This window comes from Strix aluco, chromosome 18, assembly GCF_031877795.1.
Source record: "Strix aluco isolate bStrAlu1 chromosome 18, bStrAlu1.hap1, whole genome shotgun sequence".
In the NCBI taxonomy this organism is placed as follows: domain Eukaryota; kingdom Metazoa; phylum Chordata; class Aves; order Strigiformes; family Strigidae; genus Strix; species Strix aluco.
In genome coordinates this window covers 5,797,358-5,809,656 of record NC_133948.1, presented here as the reverse complement: position 1 = coordinate 5,809,656, position 12,299 = coordinate 5,797,358, and the positions used below count along the sequence as shown (strand labels likewise).

Genomic DNA, 12,299 nt, shown 5'->3' with positions numbered 1-12,299 from the left:
AGGCCACACCCAAAGTAGAAGAAGAGGGTAGTAGAGTCTGAGCTTTGGGGAGAGGAGAGGAATCCTCTCTAGTGCCATTATACTAGGACTAGCGTAGTATTGGAGTGGGAGTTAAGGACAGAAAGAAGCTGTTCTTTTATCTTAGATAATACTGGAAATGTTTATAGCAGAAAAAGCCTGCCTGCTAAAACGATGCCAAATTATACAGGCTATTAAGGGCACACCAGGCACCTTTCTTGTTATTCCTAGTTGTCCTCTGAACTTTGAGCTAGTTTAAACCTATATCCTTTCTCTTCCTCCCACTCACTTTCCCAGCGTGTGGTGTACTTTATAATTTGTGAAGAGACTCATTAATTTTTTTTTTTCTTTTTCCTTTTTTCAGGTTTCTGACAGATGTGACTATGTCTTTGTCAATGGGAAGGAAATGAAAGGCAAAGTGAATGTCATAGTTAATTTTACTTACCAGCATCTGAGTGCGCCTTTAGAAATGACAGTCTGGGTTCCTCGTCTCCCGCTGCAGATAGAGGTCTCTGACACAGAACTAAATCAGATCAAGGGGTGGAGAGTCCCCATCATCTCTAATAAGAGGTAGGTTTCATTAGAGGATGTTCATTCTGGGCTGTGCACTTGCCAAAGACCTGTCAGGGCTAGTGGATCTGAACCTGCTCATTTGGCCGTAATGCAATTCCAGTGTAAATTTGAAGGTCATCAGACATTTATTCAATAGGCTCCTACACTGGACTTATGAGGGAAATGGAAACTGCAGGTTGCATGATCCTATATTGGAAATCAATTTCATTTTATAGCGCTAGTGACTGAGATGAAAAGAGCCAATTGGTCAAGTTAGGCAGGATCAGCCATGAGACAGTGGGAAGGCATCAAGAAGAGCCAGCTCTGGCAAGTCTGGTCAGTCTCCAGCCTGATTCACAGGTCCTGACAGTTAATTTATTCATGGTTAATGGTCACAATTAGTACATACGTGTTTCATATCGCTGTAGGGTCCAGGAGCATTGATCAGTGTCCCAAAGTCAGGACACTGATACAATAGGGCTTTAAAGATACTGTCCATGCCCACAGGGCCGTGGCATGTGAATGACAGGACAGAGAATGGATGTAGGCAGATCTAGACTGTTTGTATCTGTTGGAAGTGTTATTAAGAACAAGAGGAAAAAAATGATAAAGTAGGTAGTTGCTATTCCTACCTACCTACAAAGACATTATTTATTACCAGGTTTCTGTTAGTATCACAGCAAAGAGATGGGGATTTTTGTGGACATGTGATTTCAACCTGAATGCCATACAGAAAGGGATGTGTATGTAGATGCAGACAGAGGAGATTTCCATGGCAACACTAAGATGTTTATGGGAAGATCCAGCAAGAAAAAAGTGTGAAGGTCCTGAAAGTAAAGGCTTAAACATGGAAAGTAATGAGAGATATTTGGAGAGGACAATGTGGTAGCGAAGCTAGCAGACCAGTTGGTGATTTCAGCAGCTGTTTTGGAGATCTAGGCAGCCTGGAGTTTTCAGTTATGAACAAGGGAAACAGGATAAAAGTGGGGGAACCCAACTGACTTCAGAAATGCACTGAAGGAAGCAGCTTCAGCAGAGCAAAGGCCCCTTCCTCCAGCAACTAGGCTGCAGACTTATATCAGCAATAGCTCTCCTGTTCCAAGCTCTCCCAGCACCAGTCTAAATTGATTTTTTTATTCTTGGTGTCCGACCAGACCAGCCAGGGACAGTGATGATGAAGAAGAGGATGAACGAAAGGGAAGAGGCTGCGCCCTTCAGTACCAGCATGCGATGGTGCGAGTCCTCACACAGTTTGTAGCTGAAGCCTCAGACCCCGGTGGCCAGCTGAGCTATTTACTGGGTTCTGACTGGCAGATTGACATCACCGACCTGGTGAGTGACTTCATGCAGGTGGAGGAGCCAAGAATCGCTAAACTGCAGGACGGACAGGTTTTGATCGGGCAGGAGCTTGGAATGACAACAATTCAGGTAGGGAAAATAAATTACTTACTCCTTTTCCTCCATTAACCTTAACTGAGGTACTGATGAAGTGTACAGCAGCTTCTTGCATTAGCAACAGAAATTGGAGGCATAAATTTTTGAATGGAGCAAAATTGCAGCAAGGACTGGAGGACACAGAAGAGATGGGTTTCTCTTCTTATCTTGTGCCCCAAGGTAATGTAGACTGCAGTTTTAGTAAATTTAGTCCAACCTGTATACTTGGAGGCTGTTTCTGATCATTATTTGTCTAAAGCTTTGTTTGAACCTGGAGCTGTAATATGGGCTATCACAAGGCATGCAGCTGGTGAAACAGCTCGGTCTTCCCAAAGCCTACACTGACAGAGCAAAGGGTAAAGTGAAAATTAACTAGTGCTGGTTGAGGAACTGAGACTGGAATATAAGTCCCACAGGATCAAATTACTCCATTCCTCGCAAGCTCAAGGAGTGTGTTACAAAATACAGATGTTAGGATATATTTCAGAATATGCACAAAACAATAATAATAATTAGCACTTCTAGAATGATGTTAGGAGACTGACTGATTAGTGACAACTAAGCTATGTTCTCCAGGGGTGCAGATTTAGCTTCATCAGTTTCAGCCAATATGGTCAAGAATATGGCCTATATATACCACTGTATATGTGGCTGTGCCTTAGTGTCCCCACTCCGAAGTAACTTATTGTCTCACTGGCAGCTTTTCACGTATAGTTCTTCCTGCTGGGCAGAGAAATAGTGGCCTAGAAAATGGGGTCCCAGAAGAGAAGGAAGAGGGGGGAAAAAAAAAAAAAGAGAGAGAGAGTTAAGTCCAGTGATACTACAAAGTAGAAAACATGTTAACAAGCACTGGAACAAGAAAAAAATCTAGCTCTCCAACCATGCTCATCATCCCAAAATGTCAAATCAGAAAACAACCATCACACCTGTCAATAACAGAGGTCGTCAGGGCTGGAGAAATGGGATTTGAGATTTTTGACTTTCTGCTAAATCTTTAAAGATTTTCTGAATGACTTTCCAAAGCTCTGGGACTTACAGTGCTCCAACAAATGCACGTAAAACTGTGGAGAGAAAAATCCAAGGGGAAAAAGCTGAGAGCATGTTATATTTAAAGAATACCTCTTATAAACTGCTTCAAAAATGCTCTGTACCCTATATGGATCATTAAATTCAACTTGCTTACTAATGAGCATCTTTGGATGTCACGTATCAGTGCACTGACCTCCGTGCACTTTTTTTTAACCAAAACAAGTTTTCTCTGTCAATTTTACGTGCAGTACCATGAGTGGTTATTGTAGCAATACACGATTCTTTCTACAGGATAGAAATAAATGTAATTTATTCAGTGGATCTTATAATAATCTACAGATTGCATTATATACGCTACCTTGTCGTGGTTTCTACTCGGCTGGTAGCCAATCACCACGTGGCCAGTCGTTTACTGCCCACCCTTCCTCCTCGCCAGTGAAATAGGGGAGGGACAAAAAAGAAAAAATAAATTCATAGGTTGAATAAAAAAAAATTAGTAACAAAACAACACTAACCATAGTAAGTGCAAATGAGTAACATACAGTAGTTACTCATCAACTGGCAACTGGCACGCAACCTGCCCCCAGCAGTGATCCCAACCGCACCAGAAATCCCACCGCTGACTGACTGGGAAACCAAAACGGAAACTGAGAGAGCACCATCCCCTTCTATACTGAGCATGACGTCACATGATGTGGAATACTCCAATGATCGATCTGGGCCTGACCCTCCAGCTGTGCTCCCTCTCAGCCCAAGGAAAGTTAACTCTATCCTGGCCGAAACCAGGACATACCTAAAAACACGATCAGTAATAAAATAATTGCATTTCACATGAAGAGTACATTTACAAATAGTTAATACATCTGAAACAGATGTGGTTAGCATATCGCAGAGGTGAATGGCATAGCTGATAACATCTTTTACTAACGTCATTGTAATAAGCACCCTATTATTACAGAAGAGTTATAAACTGTGACTAGCCATTTTTTAATCATATCTTAATAGTGTCTGTCTGCTAAGAGTAACTCTGCCCATTAACATAAATATCACTTATCTGTATTACAGTCACTCCATGTATCTATTTTGCTTGGTGCTATGTAAAATGGCTGTTGTTAACTTCAATTTTTCTTTTCAGATATTGTCCCCCCTTTCAGATGCTATCTTGGCTGAGAAGACAGTGACAGTTCTGGACGAGAAGGTGACAATAACTGACCTGGGAGTGCAGCTAGTGACTGGATTGTCGCTTTCTCTGCAGCTCAGTCCAGGAAGCAATAAGGCCATCTTTGCTACAGCGGTAGCACAAGAGCTGCTCCAATCTCCGAAGCAGGTACTATTGCCCACATGTTGTGTTGTGGAAGGATAGCACTCTGATTCACTATACCCAACATTACAAGCTGTGGAATCAAGCAGATTTTTATTAATAATATGCTAATAAAACATTTTCCCTATGGGCACCTTTTTCTGAAGGCCACCAGGTGCCCTAACAGAAAAACAAAGATCTCACAGAAATGGCACTACATCTACACAACCCCAATCAACACACAGGCATACCCCATCTGTCATGGCTGCATCCCATGAATAACACATGCAACTCAATGATGTGTCATAATTAAGCAACAGCAGTCCCCTTATACACACCTCTCCACCACCCCCTTTCTGTCCCATCCAGCACCTACTAGACCACAGAACATATTGCCAACTAGGTTGACAAGTTCAGCCTCCCACCACAGGTATCCAAATCAACCCCTTTAGTCCATCTTTAAAGGAGAAAGTGTTCTGCATTATGTCAGATTTTTCTTCCTTTAGTTACTTTCTGTGAGCGTTTTAAGAAATTAAGGAACATCCCTTTCATTCTCATTCATTACTAGAATATGAATCAGCATCACTGACTCATTTCCCGTTTCATGATTTCATAAACCAATGTTTTTTTCCCCTGTTATTCTTAGTCCCTATATTAGGGAACCAACAGTTACCAAGGGCTGCTGGACTTTGCCATGTCCCCATCAGTCCCTGCTTGATATTTGTCCTTGTGCTTCTGTCTACATTTGAAATTTAAACTTCTTTTTCAACCCAAATCCATCAGTCTGGGACTTACATCAAGGATGCGCTGGGCTCTTAACACTTAAACGTGTTCTGAGCTTTAAAGGTAAATGATCATGAGATGCACGTTTGAAATCTGGCCAACTGTTGAGATGCTTTAATTCATCATAGGGTCTTATCCTTGGGATGCAGGATGAGAAATAATGCAGAACTGCTGTCTTTATAGGGTGATAAAAATCAGGCTCCCATAGTCTTCCAGGAGTTAAGAAATCAATGCCAGGCAGCTAGAAATAAGGCCAGTGAGCTAATCCATTGCTGACAGGTGGGTTAAACAAACTACCTTGAAATCAGCCCAAAAACTGGGGTTGATGGCATTTAGTCCCAGTATGCTGCCCAGCACTGACATTTTAGTTCCCAGAAATGGAGTCTAGATAAGTCCCTCTCTGGATGCAGGGGTACAGTCAGAACAGCATTGGATTGGTATTAAAACAGTGAGGAAGATGTGCACCTTCCACCCTTCAAGAACTGACTCTGTTTTGAAAGGCATCTGATTCCTTCCATTGCTTAGTACATGATTTTCAGAGTACAATCCCTATAAGCAAAGCAGCACAAAATTATTAAATGATTATGCAGGTTTAAGCAACACAGTGGGAGGATGAGTGGATGACATAAATTCTATGCGGCCTTCAAGAAACATCCAAAGATTAATAAACACAAAGCTGGGATTTATGACAGTGTCAGCAAAGTCTTAGGGCTCTGTCCTGAAATAGAGACAGAAGCAAATCTCCCATTGAAGCATGGGGAGCTTTATGGCTGTAAGGATTTCAGAATCAGGCCAGTAGATTATGCACGACACAATCCCAAAAGACTGGAGGTTTATTCTCCGTGATCTGAACAGGTGAATGACTATGTGCTAGAAACAATTTAAAAGATAATCATATATATTTATTTTCTGTATATATGTTGAGTTAGAATGTAAATACCTTAGAATGTAAACACCGTGTGTTTGAAAAAGAAACAAGACTTTTATAATCATGCTTTCCGCAAGTATGGTTATTAATCTGTCAGTTGGGTGTTTGTCTGTCGGGCTCTCTCTCAGAGCAGGGTGATCCCAACTCTTACCAGACAAGAGCTCACCTTATTTTAGACACCAGAGAATCCACTCATCAAGCCAGCAGCCTTTCTGGTGTGGATTCTCCAGTATCTAATAAGGTGCAAATATCCCAGCCAAAACAGAGCAACTCAGAGTATCAGAAGCAGGAATTAGATTCCAGGAGAGCAATCTGAATTTTGTCTGTAAATGATTGATGTGTGAATGCCAAGATTTTTTCACGTAGCACGATAATTTTCGATAGCCATTTGAGAGTCCTTAGAGGACCTGATTTTCAGAAGTGGGTGAGCACTTGTTTTCTGAAATCTAAGAATAGTTTAAAATTCTTCAAGTTAAAACCCAAAAGTCAAGGTTCCCAGGAATGCTTTACCATTCCACACGTGCAAGTACAGAATTAGTACTCAGGTCTGACTCATTTACATTCAGTAAGCCTCCATGCACTGTGAAGTATACAGTGTGCATTGCTGTGACACAAGATTAAACTTTATTATTGTCTTGCTTTTAATTGATAACAAGCATGAAAATTGCCCTGGCCATTTCCTAAAGAAGCAACTGATTGGTTTCCTCTGCTTGTACAAAACGCTTATTTAATTCGAGAGACAAAAATCAAAGACTGAAGGTATGGAGTCATGTATGGACCTACTTGCTACATTAGGTATTTTTTAATATGTGTTGCGTGTAATAAGAGGAGACTTTGTATTTTAAGCAGTTTAGAAATAATATAATTTTTTTTTCATTTAAATACACAACAGTAAATGATCTCAGTGACTGGTAATGCTTTCTGACATGCAATTTATTATGGTGCTGAAGTAGATTCTGCAGAGCCCAGGGGATACAGCTCCTTTAAGCACCTTTGGGGAAACAAATCTTATTATCAATGAGTGTTTTAAACTACTATTTCTCTTCACATCTTGGCAAGATATTAATTTTATTGCTCCCTTTTTATTTCTTTTCTGGTTATAAATGGTATATGGATCTTGTGAGGAGGAGGGAATAGACCAGGACAGAATATATTTCCCTCAGTGTTTATTCTGAGTGTGCATGTATTTGTTTTATATGTTACAGGAAGCAGCCATCAGCTGCTGGATCCAGTTCAGTGATGGATCTGTCATGCCCCTGGATATTTATGACTCCAAAGACTTCTCCTTGTCAGCTACATCTCTGGATGAGAAGGTGATCTCCATTCACCATGACCCCAAATTCAAGTGGCCTGTGATTGCTGCTGAGACAGAAGGCCAGGGGACACTTGTGAAGGTAGAGATGGTGATCAGTGAATCATGCCAGAAATCCAAAAGAAAGAGCATCCTAGCTGTGGGGAGTGGTAGCATTAAAGTCAAGTTTGGGCAGAGCGATGCCAACCCTAACATCAGTGACAGTAAACACAGAGGTGCTGGTGTCCACCTAGAAAATCATGCCAGTGACCGGCGTCAAAAAACTACTCTGCAGGAAAGAGCTGGGCTAGATGGCCAGTATTACAGCTCCTCAATGGGCCATGAGCAAGGGAGAGGAACCACCACCCAAAGGTCTATTTTAAGTAAAAAAGAAGACAGAGAAAGCCTCCTGGAAGATGACAGTCATCTGCAGAACATCCCAATAGACTTCACGAGCTTCCCTGCGCAGGTGGATCTGCCAAGAAACAACGGAGACTTGGAGGAGAATGACCTAGTCCAGACCCCTAGGGGACTCAGCGATCTGGAGATAGGAATGTATGCCCTGCTGGGAGTCTTTTGCCTGGCAATTCTGGTCTTCCTTATCAATTGTGTCACTTTTGCTTTGAAATACAGAAACAAACAAGTTCCCTTTGAAGAGCAAGAAGGCATGAGCCACTCTCATGACTGGGTTGGGCTGAGCAACAGGACAGAACTTTTGGAGAATCACATAAATTTCTCATCCCAACAAGATGAACGTATCACAGCCATTGACAGAGGAGTGGACTATGAAGAGAGCAAGTATCTCCTGAACACAAATGCTGCCAAAAATATTAATGGACAATCTTTCAGGTCTACCGAGTCCACATTCACTGAAGGGAAAGAACAGAAAAGTGAACCAACTACTTCTCCTACCTCTAAGAGGAAACGGGTTAAATTCACCACCTTTACCACCATCTCCTCTGATGATGGGTGTCCAACTGTCAACTCAATCTTGATGAGTAGTGAGGATGACATTAAATGGGTCTGCCAGGATATGGACCTGGGGGAGTGCAAAGAACTTAAAAACTATATGGAAAGATTACATGAAAATGTGTAATGAGACACAAAATACTTTTTTCTTTGGTTTGTTCGTTTGTTTGTTTTTCACTCACCTTCTGCCTTTAATTTTGGGTAGTGGGGCGAAATGTTGTATTGATAACAAGAATCAGCTGATGGATAGTAACTCAATGGAGCCCCAAGAAGCCACCCAAAAGCAGCTGGGAGAGCAGAGATCCTGGACAGCTCTTAAAATTCAAGTCTTCTCTGTGCTCAGAGATGGAAGTGAGAGATGTGTGTGGTTTTTTGATGCATGGTAACATGAAAAAAAACTTAGCAAAATAATATGGTCTCATTCTCTGAGCTTTCCCAGGAAATCAATAAATATAACAAACTCCAGTGCAGTTTGGATATTACAAAGTTCGCACAGCTCTACTGTTCAATATTGCAAGCTTTGTTTAAAAGCAAAATATCAGTCTCAGAATAAATAGATCCATGAAGAGAGCATGTCATTCAAGCCACATGCAGAGAATATCCATCCAAGAACATTAATTTAAAGCTGACAAAAACCAACAGTGTGAGCAAAGCAGCACCCAGAGCTGAAAAGTTATGAGTTTCCAAAGAATCTGGAGGGGGAAAAGGAGTAACTGGGCTGTTTACAAACCAGCATGTTTGCCTCCCAAGCACTGAGAATGGATACACATATACAGTTAAAACTGAAACTCTCTTTTTAAGTAGATGCCAAGGTAATAAACTTTGCCAGCCAATTTTCAGTATTTCTTAATTTGTAAAATAGGAAAAGATATAATGTATACTCAGAATATCACTCATATAAAGGAAGGTCTGTTTTGGAAAGTTTGAGAGAACAAGCTATTTTTAAAAGCCCACTTTATTTGATTGTCCTGTTTCAAATTTGTATCCCCAGCCATTTCCCTGGAGCGCTCTCCCACTGGTATCCTGAGGGCACTTACTAGCATCAGTCAACTTTGGAAATGTGTGGTTTCTTCCTTCCCTTTCACGCACACTTGCTTCTCCACGGTGTGCTCTTGCCAAGCACAGACACTGTTGGTACCATGCTGGTACTTGCTTTTTACATGCTGTCATTTACCAAAGTTGGCCACTCTCTCTTGGGTAAGTGTAACTTGTGCTGAACTCAGACACCAACAGCAACTGCCTCTCTGTCCGTCCCCTTCTCTGGGAGAGGTCAGGTTGCTCGGTTTGTTCTGCTCATGCTTCTTTAGACCCCTGCTCAACACGTTTAGAGGGCACTTGAAGGTCACAGAGGAGTGCTGCACATTCAACGTTGAAACCTGAACAGCTAAACTCAGTAGATAACATTTGTTTCTCCCAGAGATGATTATCTTTTGTTTTCCTCTGATAAGGATGTACATATGGTAGGATTTCAGTGATTACCCTTTGAATCGATGTGCCCTCCAGCCCTAAAACCATGACTTTTTTGTGAGGTCCAAAAGCAGTCTCCAATGACCAGTGGCAAAGTGCCAAAGCACTAACTAAAATCCAGCTTATATTTCAAGTTCTCCTTTATTTTCTAGAGTGAGTCCTTGCCCTCCTTTTATTATTAAGTCTCTTTCTGTCATTGAATCTAGGTTGCTCAGTTTAATACACACCCGCCCTCCCACAAACACTTAGATTGAATCCCTCTATATTTAGAATGTACTGTAGATTGTAAGAATGTAATATATATATTTATAAACATGCCAACTGTGAATAAAATTTGCATTTTAGTGGCTTCATCTTTTTTCCTACTCTGAACGCCTCTTTCCTTTCACTGTCAGAACGTTTACCCTAAAAGAGACTGGCAGCAATATGGGGACTTGTCCTTTCATGAAACGGTGAATTAAGGCTCTTGGCACAATCTAGTCACAAAGTTTTACATTGTGCAATGTTGGAGAGAGAAGATATAACATCAACAACATGTTATGCTACAAATGTATTTGCACCAAGTCACCCTTCCAAGATTTGAAAATATTTGCAAATAAATCCACATGCATATTTCTAGCCTGATATGTGAGTTTCTGATTTTGGTGCTATTGGGAAGATCCACATTTGGCTAAATGCCTTTAAAGACAATTTTAAAAGAGTAAGTTGGGAGATCAATACTTGCATGTCAGATGGTCTTTGCTTTCTTTCAGCACCTCTCTTCAAGGCCTGGGTTACTCGGTCCTATGCAAGCTGAAGGACAAAGTGCAGCAGTGAGGACAGCACAGCGCAGGGCCCAGACTAGCTCAGGATGAGCGCTCAGGTGAGGGAAGCAAAGCACTGCAGCCTCCCAGCAGGCTCAGCAGTGTTCTAGCCTACAGTCTTGCCTCCAATTCTGGAGCTATTTTGGATGCTTTTTACACATCACTACGTCATGTCCGCAGAGACTTAACCCTTAGTAATGTGGAGGTCAGGGTAAAAGTGGTCAAATCTCAGCTAGCAGTCTGTGCAGATGAGATGCGTGCATGCATGCCAGGTTGCCTTGCAAAAGCATCGCTGCATGGCCAATCTTTCTCCTTTGGAAAGAGCAGGTACAAGCCACGCTGGGAGCAGGCTGTCAGAACTGCTTTACCAGTGAGCTGCTATGGTAAATCCAGATTTCTGCATTAGCTGCCTCTGGGGAACATGAAGAGCTAACAGCAAGTTCATCTGGTAGCACAAGCCACTGAAATGTTCTCCTAGGACAAAACAGCCGCCAGCTACAATGCTAAGGATACTGACATTCAGATTTATGCCTTTCTGCTTGCTCAGAGGTCCCTGCTGTCTGTAGCAGCTGTAGCTTGCTACTATCCATAGGGCAATACTATAAATAATACCTAGTATTTAGAGTGCTCTTTGTCCACAGATCTCAGAGTGCTCTGAGCAAGGTGGATTCCTTACTGACATGGAGAACACCAAGGTTAAGTGATTTGCCCAAAGTAACATAGGCAATCTATGGCAAAACCAGGAACAGACATCACTCCCCCCACACCCTTTAATGTATCACAGTCACTGAGTGGGAGCCTGAGCTCTGCTCAAGGAGAAGCCAGAGTGGATTGTGGCCATCTGCATGCAAGCAAACACTCTTTGATTAATCTGATAATAGCAGAATAAATCAACTTCCTATAGAGATTTTTGTATGTATGTATCTATCCATCTGTTGGGGTGTGTGTGTCTGTGTATACTCGCTTTTCTCACAGCACAGGGCCTGGACTTTTAAGTGAGAGCTTCTGCACCATGGAACATCTCAAGGGGGAAAGCTTTTATTTCAAGCAATCAGATGAGAATCCCATTTGACAAATGAAGGGGACTAAATTCTCTTCCCCATCATAAAAGCAGTGACGGTGTTTAGAGGCTGCATACACATTTTGCAGCTGTGGCTCCCATTGGCAATCTCTTGAGCCTGATAAAGAGCCCTGCTGAAAGCAAGCAGTCTTTCTGTCCTCAGTGTTATTAATTACTTGTTTTTTTCAGTTGCCTTCTTATTTTCATGTTTGAGTTTCTTTCCATGTGAGTAGCTAGACTGATAAACAGATACAGGCATGTTAACAAAAGAAAATGTATTTGATGTAGTTTGGCTTTTTTTAGAGAATTTATGCATAAATACAATCAGGAGTAGAAACTCGATTGTCCTATAAATCAGGTAAATTGGGTCTTTACTGTCTTCCTTCATTTTAAAAGCTTCCCCTTCAGCAGTCTCGAATGTACAGTGGTTTAGACCAAGCTGCATTAATACACCAGCGAATTCAAAGTCTGAGCAATGCAGCTTGCATTGGTTTGGAACAAGAGTTCTATGGAGGTAAGTGACTTGAAAAACCAGAATAGGTATTAAATCGATGTGCAGCCCGCACTAAGTAGCTCTAGAAACTACTTTCACACCTCGTTTCCATAATGAATGAGATGTAAATGAAATGAGCACACTGGAGACACTTTAGTTTGGCTCTGTGTAT

At 41.6% G+C, this 12,299-nt stretch overlaps 1 protein-coding gene across 2 annotated transcripts in view; it reads left to right on the top strand.

Annotated features, from left to right (window-relative positions):
* Nucleotides 1–10,633, top strand: part of TMEM132D (transmembrane protein 132D) — a 267,632-nt gene extending 256,999 nt beyond the window's left edge. The window contains exons 6-10 of one of the 2 annotated variants that reach the window (XR_012625670.1): nucleotides 383–588; nucleotides 1,725–1,998; nucleotides 4,169–4,360; nucleotides 7,250–9,116; nucleotides 10,524–10,633. Coding sequence is in view for 1 of the 2 variants with exons in the window: in XM_074844388.1 (XP_074700489.1) it covers nucleotides 383–588; nucleotides 1,725–1,998; nucleotides 4,169–4,360; nucleotides 7,250–8,431 (1,854 nt within the window). In the remaining variant the exon portion in view is untranslated. Of the gene's footprint in view, nucleotides 1–382; nucleotides 589–1,724; nucleotides 1,999–4,168; nucleotides 4,361–7,249; nucleotides 10,125–10,523 lie in introns of those variants that run through there. The other variant, XM_074844388.1, reaches the window with a different exon arrangement.
* Nucleotides 10,634–12,299: the final 1,666 nt, after the last annotated feature.